Source organism: Arabidopsis lyrata, assembly GCF_000004255.2.
Source record: "Arabidopsis lyrata subsp. lyrata unplaced genomic scaffold ARALYscaffold_5, whole genome shotgun sequence".
NCBI lineage: Eukaryota > Viridiplantae > Streptophyta > Magnoliopsida > Brassicales > Brassicaceae > Arabidopsis > Arabidopsis lyrata.
The window spans coordinates 4154605-4178502 of NW_003302551.1; the positions used below are offsets into that span (position 1 = coordinate 4154605).

General features: G+C 30.9%; 3 protein-coding genes and 1 long non-coding RNA gene across 4 annotated transcripts; 2 read left to right on the top strand and 2 right to left on the bottom strand.

Annotated features, from left to right (window-relative positions):
* Positions 1-3988: 3988 nt before the first annotated feature.
* Positions 3989-5075, top strand: LOC9311478. The gene has a single exon (XM_021026793.1). It carries the CDS (start codon positions 4230-4232, stop codon positions 4962-4964), a length of 735 nt encoding a protein of 244 aa, XP_020882452.1. The 5' UTR covers positions 3989-4229; the 3' UTR covers positions 4965-5075.
* A 2130-nt stretch (positions 5076-7205) lies between these two features.
* LOC9311479 lies at positions 7206-9864 on the bottom strand. The gene is made up of 4 exons (XR_002332090.1): positions 9268-9864; positions 8645-8684; positions 8365-8522; positions 7206-7571 (listed from the first exon to the last, which is right to left on the bottom strand). It is a non-coding gene; the product is annotated as an uncharacterized LOC9311479 (long non-coding RNA).
* A 427-nt stretch (positions 9865-10291) lies between these two features.
* LOC9313148 (NADPH:quinone oxidoreductase) lies at positions 10292-11811 on the top strand. Its single transcript, XM_002875365.2, has 2 exons — positions 10292-10709; positions 11329-11811. Exons 1-2 carry the CDS (start codon positions 10421-10423, stop codon positions 11628-11630), a joined length of 591 nt encoding a protein of 196 aa, XP_002875411.1. The 5' UTR covers positions 10292-10420; the 3' UTR covers positions 11631-11811.
* Positions 11812-18190: 6379 nt separating this feature from the next.
* LOC9311480 (putative F-box/kelch-repeat protein At3g27910) lies at positions 18191-19185 on the bottom strand. The gene is given in 2 exon segments (XM_021024038.1): positions 18191-18992; positions 18995-19185. Coding segments are annotated over 2 exon segments (882 nt in total). The 5' UTR covers positions 19122-19185; the 3' UTR covers positions 18191-18237.
* Between the last annotated feature and the right edge of the window lie 4713 nt (positions 19186-23898).

A 23898-nucleotide genomic window follows, 5' to 3' on the forward strand; every position in this document is an offset into this window, starting at 1 on the left:
CTCTTGGAAAGAGAGTGACAACTACTCGGGTTTAGGATGGTTCTGTATACTAAAAGGTGAGGATGAACCAACCATGGGCGCTGCTAACCTTCGACGAAGTCTCACATGTCTACACACAGAAGTGGAAGCATTAGTTTGGGCCATGAGATGTATGATTGGCCAAGACAAACACGAAGTAAGTTTCTATACAGACTGCTCAGACCTGGTGAAGATGGTGTCTTCCCCGACGGAGTGGCCAGCTTTTTCTACCTATCTAGAGGCCATTCAGAGCGACAAGGATGAGTTTGATTTTTTCTCTTTATCTTTGATTTCTCGACGTGCAAATTCAAAAGCGGATAACTTGGCACGAAATGTTCGTACCCAACCGCATCTAATTACCTATGTAAACAATATCCCCCAGAATTGGCCTGTATAAGCTAATCTAATAAAATTGTTGAAAAAAAAAAAAAATCTGCTACATTATAACAGATTTTTATCAAAAATTTTAAGTCTGACGCCACTGAAATAATAAGTCTGCCACATATTTTAATAAATCTGTCAAAATTACAAAAGTCTGTGGTGTCATCATAAAATAAGTATGTCGTGGAGAAAAAATCTGTTACAAATTAAATATCTGTCGTAACCTATTTCAAGTTAGTCTGTGAGAGAAAAAAAATCTGTCGCAAAAAATCTGTCGAAACAAATAAGTCTGTTATGGAAATTAAATCTGTCATAACTTATCCAGCAGACTTTTCAAATAATATTTTTTTTCCTAATTTTTTTGCCTACGTTTTTATTATTTATTTAAAGATAATTTTGACTTTTTTTTTATTTCTAACAAAGAGAGAAAGGGTATTATTGTTACAAAAATAACTTATTTAACCCCTAAATTTTTTAAGACACTCTAGTAATTAAACTCATAATTTGGGTTAATCTAGTAACGCTATAAAAAAATGTGCGATATTGTAGAATTTGTTCATGTAGATCAAGCCAAATCGAAGCCAAGAACTTTGAAGGGTAATTATACTCACCTCAAGCACGAGTTTGTGCATAAAGGCAACGCAATTGTTTTATAAACTGATCGATAATATTTGGTAAACTTTTTAAGTCATGATATGAATCTCGTTCTCAATATACAAGTAATCATTTGGTTATTTGTTGCTTTTACTCACAATTCTAGAGATACTATTTCCTAGGTCAACGTTTCCTTAATGCGTGATATTTTAAAAAGCATTTGATATTTACAACTACTTAAAACAATATTTAATTAACATTATAGAAGTCTTTAACGTAACACTGATACCACCAGATAATGTGACGATTTGGTCTAATGGTGGAAGAAAATCGTTTGATTGATTTTGATAGCGATACAAGTCTCTTTTGCTTCGCTCATAAGACTTCGTCAAGAAAAAGTGATAACGACTTCTAGAAGTATTTTTATACGTATATACAGATGTACATATTAACATATACGTACGTGCCCATGTGAGAAATTTTCTTATGACACTATCGTATTTATTGCTTCAACTATATATTATCTTGCGTTAATTATAAAATAAAACATAAAGAAGCAATTTCGAACGTTCGTTTTCGAGAAGCTAAGATTACATTTTATAAAAAAAAGAAAATTTGATTCAACGCAGCAGCCATTATTCATGGTTTCTATTGCCTTTGTCAGCAATTACGTATGCAGTTTCCTTATATTGAGTAGATTTGGACTACAATTCAACTTTGCACACACACACATATACATCACAAGATAAAATCAATAATTAATTATATAAAACATGAAAATGTTACTTAATCATGGCTGTTGAACTAATTAGACGTAAGTGATAGCGATGATTTACCCTTTTATTATGAAAATGTAATATGGCATTAATATATATGTGTCCAAAAGGTTCTAAATGGTCGAAAATTTTATAAAAACTAAAAATATTTCTGCTTGTATTTAGTTTCTTAATCAAAAGAATTTATTTAAATATCTTGTTTTCATATACACATGCTATAATTAGAAATTACACATTTTATTAATTCTGCTAAAGCTACAAACTTTTTTTTTTTTTTTTTTAAAGGCTTTTCATTGATATTGAGCTTCCCAATTGGGTTTGGCCTTGAAAATATAGCAAGAAACATCAGGTACAAAAAAAACAAATCGAGAAACGTAATCGGAGCCGGAAAAGAAGCTCGTGACCTAGTGGTTACCGGGAAACGCAGAATCCGACGCAGTAACACCGGCAGAAGCAAGATCCACAGCTTTACGGCAGAATCGACGGATCTAGAGACGATGACGGAAGCTTCTGATTCCCGGCCTCGTTACTTTTCCGATGACCCACCATACCCGCCACAAATCTCCCGGTAAGGTCAACTCTTCGACAACCCGACCCGCCGTTGACAGCTCCCCTACCTAGCAAGCCTACAAGCATTTATTAATTAATTATATCAAAGACTCTCCCAATATTCATTAATACGTTGTTTTAACTAAAAAATACAGAGATTATTTTTTTTTAACATTAAAACATCAGTTAATACTTAACTAAATATATTTAAGCTCATAATAAAAAAAAATTAAAAATATGAATGATCACGAGACATCAAATATAGTTTAATTTTCGCATAAAAATTTGAAAATAAATAAATTCAAGTGAAACAATGGAAACTCTCGATAAATTTTGAAGAAGTTTGAATTATAGCTTTTTTTTTAGTATACCACTATTATTATAGACCTGACTAGTTTAATGCAGTGAGTATGGTTGCGGATGCGAAACTTTGTAGAAGTGGACAGTTATAGTTTCAACGCTTTAACGACTATTTTAGCGGCTAAAAAAGAATATTGGGAGATTAGGGTTAAAGAATTATTAATGTTTGAAAATTAACGTGAATATATAATAGCTTGATGAAAAAAAAATTATTTGTTATTTATATAATTTTTTTTACCCACTATTATTATAGACCTGACTGGTTTAAATGCAGTGAGTGTGGTTGCGGATGCGAAACTTTGTAGAAGTGGATAGTTGTAGTTTCAAAAGCTTTGAACGACTATTTTAGCTGCTAAAACGGATATTGGGAGATTAGGGTTAGAAAATGAGTAATGTTTGAGAATTAATGTGAATATATAATATATTGATGAAATGAAAAAAAAATTATTTGCTATTTATGTGATTTTTTTGAGTCACACGCAACCATAAACGCTTGCACAAAATAAATTTTATTTTTTTTAACAATTCCAAACAGCTCAAAATAGTAGAAAACAATTTATATGACTAGTATTAAACTCTAACAACCGCAAACATAGTGTTTTCAAGTAGTTGCAGACAGTGTTCTAAAATACGGTATGTACGGCCGTATATACCGCATATATACGTTGTACGGTGGAAAGCCGTATTGTATTATAGTTATACAGTTGTTTAATACGGTGAAAGCTATACGGTCCGCATATACGGCGTATATATGGTGAAATCCGCTTATACGGCGTTTTAAAAAAAAATACTCAAAACAAAAACTATGTCATTTTATTAATGTTTGGAAACATGATTTAACAAAATTATTAGTTTGGCTCTTAAAAATTAATCATAATAATTAACTATAAAATAACTTAATTATCATTCTTTTCCACTATTTTTATGCTTATTAGTTATTTAAAATTTTAAAAATATTTGTAAAGTTGAAAATTTGAATTTTTTTGTATTCATGTATAGTATCATCATATTACTATATTTATATTTTATTGTTATTATATATATTTATATTTATTTAATAAAAAATATCTACCGTATAGTCCCCGCATAAATGACCTTATAGCGTATAGCGTATTTTAGAACACTGGATGCAGAAGACCAATCAAGCCTTGTATTAATCTAATGTAAACTTTCAAATGATATTTTAAGGGGATCTTCTATGGTCCATGAAAGTTAAAAACTTTATTGAGAATTTGAGATATTATCATTGTCCAATTGATTTTAATACATTAATAAAATCTCAATCACCAAAACTTGTGGATCAAGTAGCATGATGATTCGCTTCTAGAAAATCCACGCGTTATGCTTCTTAAATCGTTGATGAGTCACATTAATAAGCTTTGCTACTTAATTACCAATATTGCCATTTCCATGTGCCCCAACCACTTCCTCCTATATATACGGCTATTTACACAACAAGACAAAAAACACTCCATTAAAGCACAACTCCAAAACCTCTCTCTCTCTTTCTCTCACGCTCTTTTCGTTCGTCAACTGTAAAAATCTGATCCAATGGAGAAAGACGATGAATCTAGTCCTTACACGGCGTCGTTTTCACCTAGCTTCAGTACTTATTCCGGTGATCGACTCGTAGAAATCGCCGAAAGAGTTTGTTACAAAGAGAAATCAGATGACGAATTCGAGTTTCCAATGACGACAGAGTCTTCTTCCGGCGACGATAGACTAGTTTTCCCTGTTTTTAACAAGAATCTAATCTCCGAAACTAAATCCTCCGCCGTGGAAGAGGCGGTTACAATTCCTTTGAAGGATCTATTCCTCCGTGAACGTAACGATCAACCACCGCAACAAACATATTCATCTTCTTCCGACGAAGACGAAGAAGACGACGAGTTTGATTCGATCCCAAGCGAGATCTATTGTCCATGGACACCAGCGAGATCTACGGCGGAGATGTCACCAAGTGGTGGTTGTAGAAAAAGTAAATCTACAGGATCATCTTCAACCTCATCATGGTCAACGAAACGATGGCGTTTGAGAGACTTTCTCAAGAGAAGTAAAAGTGATGGTAAACAATCACTTAAATTCTTGAATTCAAGAAACTCCATTAACAGAGATGATGAATCTTCTTCGAAGAAGAAGGAGAAAGTTTCAGTTTCTCCACATGAGAAGTTTTATTTGAGGAATAAAGCGATTAAAGAAGAAGACAAGAGAAAATCATATTTACCGTACAAGCAAGATCTTGTTGGACTTTTTTCCAATATTAATCGTTTTGGATCTATTCGGTGAAATTAGTGTTTTTTTTCTTCAAGAAATAATACGATTTTATATTCGTATTTAATAAATTATAAAAGATGTAGATGTGTATTTTTAATAATTACATCTTAAATTATGTTTTTAGTTTGTACACAATTTTGATCATTTTAATAATCATATATTGTTGTATATTTTTTTATAGTTGAAGATATTTTATTCAATTAAAAATTGACAAGTTGACTAGTTGAGTGTATTTTAGTGTGCATTTGATGTTTTTTCAGGGAGGTAATGGATATAGACATGTATGTAAATGAAGACAACAGGAAATTAAACTTTTATGGATGGACATCATTAATTTGTAAATTGACAAGTATACTTTATTTTGATTAGATTTTCTTTCGAATGGTCCATGTTTTCGTAAATGCGATCTCATCTACTTATAACTGTGAATGATAAATTCTTGGTTAAATAATTGTCTATTAGAGTAGGGTCATCTCTAGAGTATAGAGTAGACACTAGCTATCGAAGTACACATCCCTAACTGGGCTACACAGTTTTTATAGACGATTATTTTTTTTGTTATTTTTTTTTTTATTATTTTTTTTTTTTCATAAAGAAGAGAAGAGAAAAAAGAGATCAAAGGGAAAAAAATAAAATTAGAGGGGGCAAGAGAAAATACTTTAATATTTGTTAATATATATCTAAAGAGAAAAAGTTAAAAGTTTTTAACCCAATCGGAAAAATAAATAAATAAATAAATATATATATATATATATATATATAAGTGAAAATTATATTCAAATTTTTTTTATTATAATATCAAACTATTAGTCTAATTCTGTTGAAATAAATTTTATATATTTTCTAAAAAAGTAAAATTAAAGTTTCATATTCTGTCCAAAAGATAAAGGTTAATATATTCGGAATTTTTGAGAAATGCATTTTTTATAATATCTGTTTTCTAGCTGTCTAGTAAAGTATATAAGAAGAGATAGTACCGTTTTTGCATCTTCAAATCTTACAGCATATCCTACTGCAAGGCAGACTGGCCAAAACAAACTCACCTCTTAGAGATAGGCAGGGTGTGACAAGCTGCACACAAAACACAATTACACATTGCTGTATATAAGAAAATTGTTTAAAAGCTTTAAACAGAAATGTATGTGGATATACGTGGCTCCACTTAAGCCTTTGCTCCCGAGTTGCAACTGCATTTGGTTGCTTAGGAACATTTTTAAATGCAAAGATAAGTGACTAAATACTAACCATGTACTCCAATCTGGCAAGAGCAGTCGGCAAAGGTTACTAAGGATCACTTGTTAACTGAAAAAATGGTTGTAAAAATAGGAAATTATTCCAAAATCGAGAGAATATATACAAATGGAAGAAAACATTTAATAGGGCGTTAGCCTTCATAATAAACTGCTTAGTTATGATAATATATATTAGAAAGACTTATAAAATGTGTTAAAAATATCACTTAAGATGTGTTATCTATTTTCTTTGCCGTATATGATAATTGGTAGATAACTGAATTTCCAAACATGTATAAAATGGTGGAGTATGTATATGCTTCCTTATATATATATATATATATATATATTTTTTTTTTCATAATGAGTTTATTTAGCTTACTCGCTCTTATCATTTTGTGTCACGTAAACAAATAATAATTTTAAATAGAAAAAATCCCATAAAACCCTTTCAAGTTGATATATTTTCTCAGTTTTTTTCGTTCTCATATAAAATCTCCAAGTTTAAAGATTTCCCAACTAAAACCTTCAACTTTTTTTCTCCCATAGAAAATCTTTAACTAAATAACTTTGCCTAAAGATATCTTCATTTCATCAAATTTGAGCCCAGTAGTTGGCTAATGGTACTATTTCGTTCGGAACAGTAAACGATAATTTATGACACGTTTTTTCTATTTGCTAATTTTTATATTTCATACGTGTTAGATATGATTAAAAATTATAAAGAGTTCAACCATATATACACACACAACTTAGTTACAATGGGAAAGATAAAAATCTTAATCACAAACTCTATAGTACAATCTTTTCTAATTTCTAGGCGGAATTTTACCATTTATTAGTCAACTATTTCTCGGATTAAAATTTGATGACTTGAAGGTTAATAATTTAGGTGAAGTTAATTAGTTGGAGGTTTTATATGGAAACAAAAAGAAGTTAATTTAGGTGATTTTAATTGAACAATATTTCAACTTTGAGGTTTTATTTAGGTACAGAAAAAATTAGAGGTTTTAGGTGGGAAAATGTTGCAACTTGGAATTTTATACTAGGAAATTGTCTAAAAATGTATTTTACTTTTTAGCACTGGTTCAGAGAAATCAATCCAAATTTAAATAGACAAATCAAACTTGGGTAAAGATCTATATACAAACTCTTTTTTATTTCCTGGATACCACACAAAAAGAAAGAAAAAGAAAACTTAGATAATTCAAGTTTATCATACAATATAAAGCGATCACATACTTGTATATAGACTTGATAACAATTTTCATCTGGCAACTTGATTAACCGCAAAGGAACGCTCCTTTTGGATTTCGAAAGTGAGGCACATTATTTGATTCGAATCTTTAGAGTCGTCAAAAATGTCTATGCGAACCCTTATTTTCACCTGTAAAGATAGAAAACGAGAACAAAAAAAATCGTGAGAGCCAACCAAATGGTGTTAATAATGAATGAATAATTTTTACAATAAAAATGTCTAAATCTTTTTTCTTAGTTTGTTCTATTATGGTTCGATGGTCGAGCAACATGACTAATCTTAGGGTAGAACATGCTCTTTAATAGGAAGTTTCTCGCAAATTCACCATAATCATTAAACTACAAAATTGTGTAGTTCGAATGGATTATTTGCACCCAGATGGAATTCAAACCCCAATCTTGTAACATGCTTTCCAACTGCGCCGCCTCGGTCTAGGAACTCGCTCTTGAAAACTGTATTCAACTGAAGTGGAATAGAAAGCACAAGTGGTTGACCCCAAAACAAAAAGACACAAGTGATAGATACATTCGTCGATATTGTGTTTTTTCCTTGTCGAACACATCATTCCTAATTTTCTACTACGTTTTATTCATGACAGAGAGATCTCGAACCGAAACTCAAACTAATCTATAGACCCTGTGGAACATCGAATATTCTTGTCATTTTCTTTGGAAAGACTCAAACTCTAGTCCTCTCTAGCCTTATGATGAGTCTTTCAACCATTGGACCACCATGAAATAGTTTACAATCTTCTCTTTTTATTCATTATTAAAAAAATGTTCTCATCCTTTTATTTCCTTTGAAAATGATTTTGTCTGATGTATATTTATTATATATGCACAACCAAAATTTATGTATAGTACCTAATTTTTTATGGCGCAATTTTAAAAGTTAGGAGAAAGAAAAATGTAAGAAAACTTACCAGTGGATAAAAAGGAATGATATTGTCAAGGGGAAGCACGAAGGCACCAGGTGCAATAGGGCATGCCATATATGTACATAAGTCGTATTTATAATTAGACAAATGAGTCATGTCTATTATAACATCCACATAAAAAACTCCTCCAGTGATATTTTTACCTGGTCAGAAAAAAGATTTTAACCAAAAATAAGACCGGAAACTAAACTAAGATTGAAAATCTTGAAGAAAAATAAAGAAAATTAGCGAAGTATCTTAAGATTGAAGGGAGTCGATTTAGTACTTGTTGAACCGGATATCTTGAACAGGTGAACTTCGATCACCTAAACAAGCCGCAAAGTTTAAGGCCTTAAGACTTAAAAGTGAAAGAATACAAATTTCATTACAAGTAAACACACAACTAAAACCATTTTATATGATTATATAAAGGCAAAGATACATAAACATGAAAGATTGTGATAGCTCTAGAATTCAGTTTTTAGCTTTATTCCTAGAGTCAACCCTAGGGTAGCTAGGGATCGGTTCTAGAGTCTCTACACCGATCGAGATCACTTCAAGGGTTTACGCTTAAAATATTCCACCGCCATATTTGATCCCTAGAGGCCTAGCTAGGGATCGGTTCTAGAGAATCCAACTTACAATCCCAAAACCAACCAATTATTGTCCAACCCGATCCTAAAAATTTGATGCATCCACCGATGTTCTGTTTATATTGTTCCTAGTCCTCACTCACTAATTTACATAACCGATTTTTAACACTAGCAAAGTTACTATCCAAAAACCAAGTAAACAAAAAATGAGATTGTGGAAAAGTTGTATGAACCTTTCAACTCCTAATATTACTTTGATATCAAAAAGCGACTCAAGAACAAAGTAACAAGACGAAGAACAGAGTTAGTAGCAAACCGCAGTCAGAGTAATCGATGGCCCGCAAAGTAGGTAACAATAAGAGTGATAGGATGAGAAGAACAACAAGATGAACGTGAGAGATCGCCATGGATTAGTACTCAAAGATCTTCAAAATACGAATATATCTTATTGTTTGGTTTGAGAGACAAGTTCAAATCGTAGTTTTATCTTAAGGTTCTTAACTTGTCTGTCTCTTTCCCCAAATGTTTTGCATGATATTATAGAGTAATATAGTGGATTGTTTCAAACTACTGTCCTTATTTTTAATTCTTCCACGTTATTGTGAAAACTTTAAAATATGCCTAAATCTTAAAATATGCCTAAATTTTAAAATATCATCGACTAACGGACAAAATATGGAAATAATTTTTTATAAATTTGCCTCAAGTGTCTCTGGTTCATTGGCTAATCGAGAGAAGAGATTAATCTTTCCCAAAAAATGGATTTGACTTGTATATTATATAGTTATCACTCGTATCACATGTGCCAAAAAAAAAAAGATTAGAACTCTTGTATGAAATTTTGAAACTTATCTTTATTTGACTAGTAAAATAGATTAGTTTTAAATGAAATTAAATTACTTCTAAAACGTGATGATAATAATAAGCGTTTAAGTGTATATATAGATATACCATTTAAACCTAAAACACAATTAATATACTCAAAACTATTAATATAGATATATAGATGATACATTTATAAAATAGGTCGAAATATTATATTATACTCTCTATTAATAAACAAAACTAATTATATTTAGATTTTTTTAAAAAAAATTATAGCCCCGCGGTGTACCGCGGGTTCAAATTTAGTATATTATTAATGATGGATAAAAATTTTATTTAAATTATTTTTTACTAAAAGAAAAATGATTATTAAAGTTACATCAGTATTTATAAAGAAAAACAAATATTTCTGTTGACAGATTCAATTTATCCGTTAATTTTTGTGAGACCACAAATCCCCAAATACAAAGCCATTTTAAAAGTTAAAAGTAACAAAATTTTCACTTTAATGATGTTCCCTAATAAGTTTTATAGCTCTAAAGCCAAAAATTAGTGGAATCTTCTGTCTTTGTGTATTCCTTCACCTAATCTCTCTCATCCTTCTTTATCGGTCAACACTTTCTCAAACTCTCTAATCAGAAAAAATGGAAGCAGTAACGGCGATAAAGCCATTAATCAGAGTCGCTGCTCTCTCCGGTTCCCTCCGTAAAACCTCTTTCAACACTGGTCTCCTCCGTGCAGCGATTGATTTAACGAAAGAATCGGTTCCGGGAATTCAAATTGAGTATATTGATATATCTCCGTTACCGTTGATTAACGCGGATCTTGAAGTCAACGGTACTTATCCTCCGGTTGTTGAAGCTTTCCGGCAGAAGATTCTTGAAGCTGATAGTATCTTGTTTGCTTCTCCTGAGTACAATTTCTCTGTTTCAGGTAACTTCAATAAAGATTCTCTTTGAAGGTTTGGTCTTAGAGGTTTTCTTGATTTGTTTCAAGAAGATATGTTCTTTGTCTTGTTTGGTTTATTATTAATTGGATTTTATTAGATGTGTTACTGTAACTATGGTCCATCTTTGTCTTAGTCATATTCAAATTATCAAGAACCATTGATTTGGGTTATTAGTGTGACTCATGGGACCAACTTATGCTGAAGTTTGAAGATTATTGCTAGTTCTGTTTATGGGTTTTGTACTTTTTGACTGTTGTTGGCTTTTAAAGTTATGATTTTGTTGGGAAGTTGTGATCTTATGTTAAAAGTTTCAAAATTTTATCGATTTGATGTAAGCTTTGTTTTTGTGAACCTTATAGAGGAATGTGATACCACTCTTTGTTGGCTTGTGAAAATTTCGATTTTTTGGGAAGTTGTGACATTTCTTATGGTATAATTCCAAACTTGATGCAAGATCTGTTTCTGTGAACCTTGTCGACTTTGGCTTAGTGTTGTAAAACTAGTTCTTTGCTAATACCAATTTTCTACAATGAGAGTCAAACTCTTTCGATATGTTGACTCGATCGATTTCTGTTTTGTTTACCTTTCTTGTTACTGTACCAGCTCCACTTAAGAATGCTCTTGACTGGGCTTCAAGAGCACCTAATGTTTGGGCTGACAAACCCGCTGCTGTTATAAGCACCGGTGGAGGTTTTGGTGGAGGAAGATCACAATATCATCTTCGACAAATTGGAGTATTCCTTGATCTTCATTTCATCAACAAACCCGAGTTTACTCTCAATGCGTTTCAGCCGCCTCAGAAATTCGATGCAGAAGGAAACCTAGTCGATGAAGCAGCTAAGGAGAGGTTGAAACAAGTCCTTCTCTCGTTACAAGCATTTACCTTACGACTTCAAGGTAAGTAAGTTAAGTGGGTTAAATCTCTGAGCATTTGTGAGATCGGTCGTGTGATGAAAATAATGCCAATTGTTGTGATAATAAACAGTGTTTCTATTTCTCATTCATATTGTATACATGATACATGTATGTTTATTAATCGAGTGATGATATTTGTTTTGTCCAAGAAACGGTATTTTGAACCTAAAACTCATGGTGTTCGTTGAACCGTTAAACTACGGGAGTAGTCCATCCTGTAGCATTTCGATACGTTCCTACCGGGGCTGACCGGATCAGCCGATAGGATTTACAAAAAAAAAAAAAAAACTCGTAAATGTTTTACGAAAACTAAAAATGGTTTTAGATTTCTTATTTTAAAACTCAAGAAACAATTTGTCGTTTGCAATAATAGATAAAAAAATAATTTGTCATCGCAATAATAGATAATTGTTTGGTGAATTTTCCACATAATTTTTCAAGCAACAAAATGATCTTATTATATAAAGTATGGTTTTCAAAGTTAATAACTGATAAGATCTTGACACGTGGCAAATCTATTGATCTTAGATTTTGACACGTGTAAACAAAATTTTCCTTTTTAAAATATAAAAAAGATAATTGTAAGTAATTATAAATTTAAACAATTTTAAAAATGTAAAAGATAATTATAAGGATAGTTGTAAGTAATTAGTATTTCTATAAAAAATTTAAAAAATGTCAAAAGATAAAAATAAGGAAATTACACGTTTTTTATAACTAAAATATATATATTTCAATTAAAACAAGAAAAAAATTTGGCAAATTTATTAAGAAGGAAACATATCTTATTATATAACTAATATGATATATTTTCATTTCTCAAAGTTAGTAATTAATATTATCATGAACCGTTATCAGTCAAAGATTTTATCATGTGTCATGATTTAATTTAAAATTTGATATTATTTATATCAATTTCCTTTCCAATTAGAAACATGTGATGATTTAATTAAACTAATCCTCATATTATTTATTTGAGTTTATTTTTTCATTGAAAAATATGAGAGATCAATTTTTTTCCCTTTTTGTAATATTTTTTTTTACTTAACTGTGTTTTTTGGTTTGTCCTCAATTATGATTGTAGTATTGTTACATTGTTTATTTCAATTTCTTTTTTCATATTTAAATTATCAAAAATTCATATATCATCGTATTTCTATTTTTTTTAGTTTAATTATTATATCTTAAAATTATTTATTTTTGTTTCTACTTTCAGTTTGAATTATATAAGTTTTATCATATATCATAGTTCTATTGATTTTAGATAGCGACATGTGTCATGATTTAAATTACAAATTTAAATTATTTATATAAATTTTATTTTATAATTAGAAATATGTGATGATTTTAAATATAGTTTTATATTGTTTATTTGAAAATCTTGAATACGTAAGAACCATATATGCTTTTTCTTGGTTTTTGATATTTTAAATTTAATTATACTATTTTAAATTGTTTATTTAAATTTGTTTGTTCATATTTGAATTAAATAAGATTCATATATCATCGTACTTATAATTTTTTAACCTTATCAATTTGTATTGATTGATCATAAAGTCATTGCAATCAAGTATGTAGGAATTGAACCCGCAACGTTAGCTTGAAAGGCTAAAGGATTTAGTCGGTTTATCATCTTTATATTTTTAACGTGTCTAATTAAAAGCCACTTTGGTTTCATTCGCCAACTTTATGATGAATATTTTTAATTTTAGTTCTTCATATAAGTATACCATGAGTTATTGATATGTGATATATTTTTCATTCAAAATAATTTTTGAATCAATAATTTTGGTGGTTAAAGAAACAATGCAACATTGAAAGTAAATATTTGTTTTTAGAAGTAATTTCAATTAAATTATACCCCGCGGTACACCGCGGATCGATTTTTTTATAACTAAAAAATTATTTTGCAAAATTTTAAGTTGTATTTGTTTTGTTAATATTGTTTATTTTGTTTAGTGTTTCTGATTTTATAATTAAATTTTGATTTTTAATTCTAGGATTTCATCCATAGTATATTGTTTAATATTAATATTGATCTAAACCCGTTGCACCATATAACCCCGTCCCGTAAAATTAAACATCATTTGTTATTTTTTTTGAATAATATTTTTATCCACTACGAGTCGCAGGTTCATGCGGATAAGCCCGTAGAGAGTTGCGGGTTTGCGGGTCGACCCGCCAAAAGAAAAGCTATCTTTTGAAACCCTTTGTTTTGTTTAAAGGTTTTAAGAAAATATCCCTAAAAAATAATTTTCATTATATGAAAAAAAGAAGTAGAAGAAATTGTAGTATCCACATTCCCGATTTTTACATCACTCGTTACAATTAATTTTTTTTTTGCAGATAAAAATCAGAAGTTAACTAAGTCGAGATTTTTAAAAAGATTGTGTAGAGAGTTTTGGTAAATTGTTGAGAACATATTTGATTTCAAAATCTTTACTTAAATAGATAAGGAAAGATTTTGTAGAGATTTTTGCTAAATATATGAGAAATGAATTTCAATTAAAAATCTTTACTTAAATAAAACAAATCTAAATAATTAATGCTAATGGCATGTCATTGTAAATACTTCTCAACTTCAGGATTTATTTGCTAATTGTGATCCAAAAATGTATATATAGATATATTAAAATTCAAAAAAAAAACATTTTGGTTTTGAGTAAATGAAAGCTTGCATACATTTCATGCCTAGTATTATATATCAAACTGCTAGATCATAAAACAAGATACTTGGCATGAAATTTCTAAAGGATTGAATACACAAGAAGAGATTGAAATTTCTAAAGGATTGAATACACGAAGAAGAGATTGAATACACTGAAATTTTAATTTTTTTGTAATTTTAAAATATATTATTTATGATAAATAGAAAATTTTACTATGATTAATTTTCAATTAAAATAAAATTACTTATTAAAGCTACGTCATTATTTATAACGAAAAACAAATATTTTTCTTGATGAAATCATTTTTTTCTTGAATTTATGTGGATCTGCGAACACAAATGTCAATTTAAAGTTTGAAAGTTTTAAATAACAAAATTATTACTTTGATGGTTTATTGTGAAAGTAATCTTGAAGATTTTAAATGTAAGTGGTTGTCATTCTGAAAGTTTTTTTTATGGAATTTTACTAAACTTATTATATTCTCAAAAAGTCTAACTAATAATGATTAGTGACTAATGTGTAATGTCTTTTTTTTGTCGGACAAAAAAAAAAAATTAGTATTAATTTTTTTCAAATGACATCATTTGCAAGCATTATTAATTTTGTTTTATTTTAGAATTAAAACAAAATACTATAGGATTTGTGTTTTTGTAATAATTCATTCTAATTTGTTTTATACTTTTTTACATTAACAACATAAACTTTAGGTCACAAGTTATATAATTTTACTTTTCATAGAAATTTGAAATTTTTTTCAAAGCATTCTATATTGTGAAACAAAATAAAATAATTAAAATATCTTCTAATATGAAACAAATGGATGTTGGAATACAAACCAACGTCCCATATCGGAAGTTTAGAAAAAAATTGTCTAATATAGAAGTCAAGTCCAAATTAGTATGAAGCTTTTTAGAAAGGAGCCCAAAAACAAATACATGCGGAATTAACCACTTGGACCCAAAGCAGACAATATCATAATAATAGAGGAGTTGGAAAGGACTTGGAAAACTCAATTATTGGTATCAGAGCCTAAGTTGAAAAAGTGGACTTAGGAAAGTGGGTTGGACTCTATGATCGGTGTGGAAGAAACCCTCAATGTGACACGATAATAAGGTACTTCAAAAATCCCGCCAATAAGAAGGTGACAATGCTAGGGTGACAAGGTTTCGCTGAAGGGGAAACCCAATGTTCGTGGTCCTTGGTTTGAAAGGGAGATTGTTAGGATACAAACCAACGTCCCACATCAGAAGTTTAGAAAAGAATTAGTATGAAGTCTTTTGGAAAGGAGCCCAAAAACAAATATGTGTGGACTTAGCCACTTGGGGCCAAAGCGGACAATATCATACTAATAAGAGAGTTGTAAAGGGCTTGAAAAGCCCAATAATAGAGTAATTAACAAGAACAAAAACATATCTAATAAAAATAAAAATAAACATGTCCAAATCATAAATCCAAAAAAAATTCGAATAGAATTCTAGAGAATAATTAATTAGATTTTTTATGTAAAGAAATTCAACAAAATTCGATTTAATGGAACCAAAAAAAATTGAATAAAACATTAAACTCCATAGATGATAAACTATGATTAAAGTACGAAAAGAAACCAAATTCAAAATCTAACATAAAATAACTGGACCATGAATTTTTCTCGAGTTTTAAAATAAAATCGGATAGAATTACTACTGAAAATCGAAGATTTACCGACTTTGCTAACACCAAACAATGCAAATTAGTAATTACATCCATAATCCAAATTAAAACAACTTCTAATATATATTAAAATACACAATTAACAAAGTAACGTGTTACACTGCGTTTTGGAAGGTGGCTGATATTCAATTCTAGACAAAGAAGCCTAAAAGAATCCGACCAACAGTTGACTTTTAATTTATGGAAGTGTATGATGTGATCTGAATCAGACCAACGTTTGGATTTAGTTTTAGTCTGGTTTAAACGCAGCGATTGCGGTTGCGGTTGTGGAAGTTTGCGGAAATGACGTTTTGACCGACTGGTTTAGTGGTTGAAAACGGATGCGTTTGCAGAAGATTTACGACTGGTTGATCAGCGGGTACGATAGCGGTTAAACCAAAATTTACCAAAATAAATTTAATATATGATTATTAAAAAGTTTAAAAACACCAAAAACTATAATTATGAAAAAGTATAAATTTTTTAAACATGATTAATGATTAAAAACCATAAATAATTATTCAAATAAATTTTATATTGAAAACAAAAATAATATTTAATATTGGAAAATTAAAGTTAGATCTTTATTATTTTTTTAGAATTAACGTGAATATATATAAGACTTGATAATATATATTTTAATTTATTCATTTTCCTTTTTTTAGTTTCTTTCCTTTTTTAAACCAACCGCAACCACCCGCAACCGCAAACGCTTGCGGGAAGGAGTTTTTGAAATTCGGCGATTTCGAGCGGTTCGAAGCGGTTCTATAATTGGTACCAACCGCTAGCAACCGCAACCGACCGCTAACAACCGCTAGGCGGGTGCTAGCGTGAGAATCAATCAAGCCCTTAGTCAAAAATGATTAGACTGAAACTTAGTTTTCAGATTCCAGTCAATAGTGGAAGTATTTTACTATTTTTAGTGTCTATATAGTTAGCTAAATTTTTAGAATCTTATAATCATCTCTAAAGCCTAAAGTAATCACTGATCTTAAATTATATTCGGTTTTCCAAGCCCATTCTGACTCCTGTTTTAATATGATATGTCCGCTTTAAACCTAAGTGGCAAAACCCGCACAGATTTGTTTTTAGATTCCTTCCCGAAAGACCTCATACTAGTTAGAGTTGGACTTGGCTTATATATTAGAAACTTCTTTTTCTAAATTTCCGATGTGGAACGTTGATTTGTACCTTTTAAATTAGTTATTTTCATAACATCAAGTGTAATATTTTTAAATATAAGTGTTATTAAACAACGAGGATCTGGACATGAATTTGGTTTTACATTTGATTTGAAAGTGTTTTTTAAGTGAACATATTTCAATATATGTTTTCCATTGTGTTCAAATATTCTATTTTTTAATTTTGTGACAATACATTTTTCATGAGAAAATAAACGGCTATTGTATAAACGTATTGGATAATCAATCATGGACTCGTATTTTAGTTAATATGTGATTTGGAAAGAAAAATAGTTTAAAGATTAAATTTCATATAAGTTTATAAATTATCTTGAAAATTAATTTCTGAACATACTAACATAACTCTTTCGTCACTCTTTCATCAAGGGTCATGCAATTAGTTTATGTAAGATTCTGTACTAATTATTGGATTAAGTTAACTTTTGTTGATTAATATTTCAGTTCTTCAATTGGATAAATGGGAAGTGATTGGACTGGTTAAAGGGAGGGAGTCTAAAGTCAAAATCTCTAAGACTTTTGGAGGGTTTGCCGTTTGATTCAAATAACTTTAAATATCTCCATTAAGCTCTAACATCAAATCATTCTTTTTTTCACGAGCTCAATGATTTGATGTTAGAGCTAGGTGTGTATGTGTTCTGATATAGTGGATTGCTAGTACAAACTAGCTTAGACGTATGGTTTGATCACATAGATTAATTTGAACTTGTAATTCGTTTGTGTTTTTTTTAATTCTTATTTGCTTTTTTATTCGATTGTGTTCTTTAGTCAGTGGTTAAATTTTTGTTTAAAGTAAAGCGAGATTGTGAGATCAAGTTGGTGTTTTTGATTGGATTTTATAATAACTTTGTATTTCTACAATTGATAAAACCATGTTATTAGTCAAATAGCAGAAAAGCTATTTAGGTTAGAAACTCAACATATAGGAAAAGAAAAGATATGACATTCTTATAGAATAAAATATTACAACATTACGAACATTCGACCCAAGAATTAAGGAAAACTTTCATTACGATTACATAAAACCATCTCATGCTTCATCAAATTGTTACATCCAAACATTGAACAATTGTCGATGAATTTTCCAAAGTTAGCACAAGATTAGACCACAAAACCTTTCCCCAAATCTCTCTGTGTTCTCCTCGCCTTTCCAATGCAACTTGTATACACCAAATCTCTGTTCCTCCACTTTTATCAAGGTTGAGCAAAACTGTGAGATCTCCGCCATGATTCGCCATTCTAGATCCTTGAATTTCATGCATCTTTGGTATATTCTCAACACCTTTCACGAAACTCCACACCCTCACTCTTGGATCATAGACGTGTATTCGATAAACACTTTTTTGACAATCAAAACCAAATGTGTACAACATGTTATCAATAACGCACGAACCAACTTTCCAATCACTATTCAATAAGAAGTCCTTCTCCCATACACCTTTTTTAGGATCGTAAACAACGTTAGTTCTTCGATCCATTATGTAAATCTTCTCGTTCATCACAACACTCTTGAGCGTTATCTTGTATAAATCTTCATTACACAAACCTGAAAAAGACTCCCAAGTTTGCTTCTCGAGGTCAAAAACCTCAACCCAATTATCCAATGAATCTGCCTTATTATACCCTCCGATTACATAAATCTTCCCATCTACAATACCAAACGCCGCACAGCCACGTGACACACGCATACTAGGAAGAAATCGAAACGTGCTATGTAGGCAATCGATAACAAACACATTAGAGGTCAGCTCACCATTGATGCATCCACCGAGAACATAGATCTCATGACCTATTACAATAACAGAAGATCCCCAACAAGGCAAAGAAGGGCAAGAAGGAAATGGAACCAATTTATGGTTATAAGAGTTAAATTCATTTTTGTATGGTTTTTGATTGAGAGTATACCAAATAGGATCTTCTTCATGATTGAATCTCAAGGCAACAAAAAGAATGTTTTCGGTCCGTTGAAGGAGTGAACGAGCGATGTTAAGTTTGATCGAAGTGATTAAACGATAGAAATTCTTTAATGATGACTGATAACATGGGGTTTTCACCCATATTTGTTATTGTTTTTTTTTTTTTTATGTTTTAGGGAGAATGTGGAGTGATTTCAGAGCTAAGAAGGAGTTATTCAAGTATTTATGGAGCCAAGAAGGTTTTAAGAGTTTTTGAGCTTTTAAGACCAAAAGGCGATCAAAACCCGTTTCAAGGCAGTTTCTGTACGTCAGAAGTATGGCGTCCGTTCAAGGTCTTTTCGGTTACTAAATCAAGAGATCTCAGTGGATATGGAAATCTAGAAGAGTCAGGATTCGCCTCGAAGTGGAATCAGAGCTTTTGAGCCGTTCAGAAGTTATGACTAGAAGAGCGAAGACACGTCCAGACCGGCCATAAGCTATACAACCGATCCAGAGTTTCTTGGCCACACCGGTCACATGGGCCAAGCCCGGGCTGTCTCTCACTCTCCGCACCGGCCACTAAGACTTCTCCCTTTCAAGAAACTCGAGTTTACACTTTTACCTAATCACGGGAAAAGACGTTTTTATCCCTAGACCTAATCCTTGGTCTCCAAACCCTATAAATACATGTTGAAAGCCCTAACCCTAGGTGTGCACTCACCAAGAAGCCGACGAAGAACCCTAGAGGCGCAGCCGACGTCGTCTACCTTGTTCCACGCTTTGAAGTCCACCAAATCTCTCTCTTTTCTCTTGTTTACTCTAAGATCTATTAAGGTGAAGTCTTACCTCTTGTATTCTACATTTAAAGAAGTAATCTCTAAACCCTATTCAGTTCTTATTCTTATCTTTCTTATGAGTTTATCAAACCTTACTTTGATGATCTCTTTAACCATGTTAGAGTAGTTATCTAGTTAGGTTTAAAGAGTTAATCAAAGGGGGGGGGAATATGATCGATCAATTAAGTGGCGAAACTTAGGGTTTTGTTTGATCGTTTACATTGTATTCTTTCTAAGTAAATTGTTTCTTAATGCATGTAGTTAGATTCATGTCCTAACTCGTGATCCCAAGTGCTTAAATTGCTCACAAGGTTGTTTAATACGCTAGACCTAGCTTACGAATGTGTATCGTGTTATAACAAGGGCTTTATGGACTAGAATCAAACTTGATCTTATTCCTTTGATATATGCGTCATTGCCTGCGTTAGTTGAGTAACGGAGTATAAGGATTTTAGCCGACTTATCCTATAACCTAGTATAAGCAGAATCTTAGTGTTTTCTATGTCCGAGACTTGGAAGTAAACAAACCTAATTCTAGTGTTTCTTAGATAGCGATCATTGAACCCCCTGCGATACCCTTGATGCCCAACGTTTGTCTCTCATAGTTTTCTTGTGTTTATTTTCTTGCATTTATTTACTTGTTCTCTTATTTACTTTTACTTGCAAATCGTGACACCAAAACACACCCCTCTTTATTGTTTTGTTCTAGCTTTACTTGTTCTATTAGACTTGTCCGAACTACTTCTCTCTCTGTGGATTCGATACCCTAAGTACTATAATTGATTTGCTGTGCACTTGCAGCTTATTCGTTGTGTTCTTAAGGATTTTTAAAACCTGACACACCACATCAATGACAACATAAACTTTAGAGTAGCTAAGTAGAACTTGATCATAGGATAATAGGTTTTGATCCGAGAGGCCTCCTGTTACTGGAAATACTTTAGGTGAGCAAAGATTTCTAGATTCATACGAGAGGTGGTCTAGGAATATTTGTGAACATATCAAAATGTTTTTAATGCTAATCTAGATCTAGGAATTCGCATTCGAAATAGTGGAATTACCTGATATTAGATTAGTTAGTTAGCACATACGAGAGGGTGGTTAGCTATTCATTAGTGTTTTGAGTTCTAGAACGGTTCGTTAAATAATCCTAATTAATTTGCTAGATTTACTATTAGTTTATTTCCCCAGAATTTCCTTAAACCTGACGCTTTAATCTATTGATCTTTTCACCTGATAATATTGCCTGCTATTTTTTTATTTTAATTCTTATTATTTTATTTAGCCTAATTTCGAAACTGTTAACCTATTGTATGAACAAAAGAACTTTATGGAATTCGACCCTTAAGTGCTGCAATTGAAGCAATGGTATCTCCAATATTATTAGTTTTGGTTATATCTTTGGAGCGGAATATTTTTTTTGTTTTATCTTTTATACAATGTAGATGATTTTTAAGAAAATAAATAAAGAGTCATATTATTTTACAATAGATAGTACCCCAAAAAACATTTATGCAATTTGGTAGTACCTTCGCTTCTCTTTTTCTATATAAACCAAAAAATAGAAAATTGATCTTATGTCCTTCAAAGTTGTGAATTGATCACTAGTAAGGAGAATTCTGGCATCGCCTTTTCAGTGACTCCATCTTGCAAACTCTATGATGTAGCATATATTCAAATCAAGTCAGTTTCATTAGTAGGCTTTGTTTCTTTATGGGTTTATATTAATTTGGGCTTTGAATATATGTTTCTTGTTGTATCTTCTCTATTAGATTAGGGTTTTTACGTTTTAGTTTTAGTATTTAAGGAGTCGAGAGTTGTAAGAAAAGAGGACAACTTTTGATTATTGAATAAACGAGTTTGAAGAAAACTTTGTCTAAACCCTAGAGAGGAGGACTCTCAATCTTAAGAGCTTGTGTTCAAATCCTGCAAGGAGGACTTGCAAAACCGCGTCGATATCGCTACTTGGAAACTATCTCGACCTTATCTCTATTGCTTCTTCGTCAAGTTTCGACGTTCTAAGCAAGATCTGTTCGTGAGTCCTAGTTTTCTTGGAAATCTTGTGTTTTCGTCCGTTAATTAAGCTTCTGCTCTCTATCACTCTAGGAGATTTTAGACAATGAAAGAAATCACTGTGCGACGAAAACGAACACCATCTGGTCAAAATTAATAACATCTAGGATGAGTTTCTCATCTATCTTATCATTGTTTTGGGTTTTGTAGGATATATTTTGTTTGAATGTGATATAATTACACTACAAAAAAGATTATTTTAAATTATTTATTTTGTATATTTATATCACTTATAACTGATACAAAATAATTTTACATCACTAAGTAAAAGATTTTAAAATGAGGATGCAAATAGCTTTCGTTTTGTTAACAACTAATACAATTATATATAATATTATTTATTGATTTTTGTTTCCATATTTTATCTATATGTTTTCCTTGCTTCTGAACATATCTGTGTTATTCTGCGTTTCTTAATCTTATTAAAGTCTCGAATTTGATTATAAGAAATTTAAAAATACAGGATGTTTTTGTTTTAACATGGTTCCTAGGACCTAGCTACATATTCAAAAATACATAAGTTAAATCTACAATGTCTTTTTTTTTGTAGCTATTCACAACCTCAACATGATAAGGTTATTTTTTTTTATTTTTTTTTCCTTTTTACGTCCCACCAACCTCTAATGGTATTCACATTATAGAGAGTTAACGTTCATAGAGAGTTACTCTTGGTATATTAGCACATGAGATTTCTACGATCTCAGGTCCAAGATACTCATGGGTTTGTTTCCAGATCTTGATCCTATAAGAGCTGATTTCTTCAATGTTTGCTTTGGTCCAGGAAATCGTATTGTAGCCTCCACTTCACATGTATTACCAACAATTTTTGTCATCCGAGTCTTTGATATTTCTAGTGAGAATTGTCTTCAGGATTTTCTCATAGTTAAATTTGCATGTCTCCGGAAAGGTGTGCTTTAATTTAGTGTATTTTGACGTGTTTGGAGTTTTTTTGGGTATCATTTTAAGTTGATTTAATAGAAAATACATCAGAATCATTCAGAAAATGTGATGAAAGTCCATGTAACTGCATAAAAAAAAAAGAAATTTTTACAAAAAGGACAGAAATGATTTTTTGTCTCATCAATTGACAAAGTGGGGAAAGGCTTTCACCGTTTGACAATTAGCCATATTTCTGACGAAACTGCCCTCAATTAGAAGTGTAACTTGGTTCGGTTTTTTTTTTTCACAAGTGTATCGTTTTTTTTCAATTGGTTTGGTTTCTGAAAATTAGTTTTATTTAGTTTAAATTTTTTTTGAATTAAAAACAACATTGGAAAACGAAGAACATAGTCGACGAAAGTGAAGAGCTCGAGGAGGAAAACTCAGAGTAGAAACCGTTTCCATTCTTCAATCTAATCTCTCATTATTATTCATCTACTTGGAAACGACCAAAACCCCAAAAAATTCCGGCGAATTCCGTTTCGATTCCTCTTTAACTCTCTCATTATCTTTCGTTTTTGCCGAGACGAGCAAAAGCAAACAAATTTCATATTTCCGGCGACGAACAAAATACAACAAAGTTCTGGAAACTCAAACACTTTAGCTTTTCAAATTTAAAATATGCTAAATTTACAAGATTTATATGTAAAGAGAATTCAAAAAGTAAAAAAAAAAAACAAGATTCTGAGATAACTGCTAATGACGGCCGCAAAATTAGGGTTGCATAGGAGGATACTCAGGTTGAAGATGACTGGAAAATTACATTTGTACCCTTCATCGAATTTCTTCTGTGTACGTATATGCAATTTACGGTGTACGTACACAAAAATATTTAGTGGAACTTATGTATATAGTTCGATATTAAAGTGGTTGTAATAAATATCAAACCACCCTCTACTAAAAAACTAACAATTAATGATTTGACTCCAAATTTGAGCTATTTTGTTACTTATTCATA

Coding starts and splice junctions, on each gene's coding strand:
- LOC9311478 (XM_021026793.1), top strand. CDS start 4,230: ATGGAGAAAGACGATGAATCTAGTCCTTACACGGCGTCGTTTTCACCT.
- LOC9313148 (XM_002875365.2), top strand. CDS start 10,421: ATGGAAGCAGTAACGGCGATAAAGCCATTAATCAGAGTCGCTGCTCTC. Junction 10,710..11,328: donor GTACAATTTCTCTGTTTCAG/GTAACTTCAATA, acceptor TTACTGTACCAG/CTCCACTTAAGAATGCTCTT.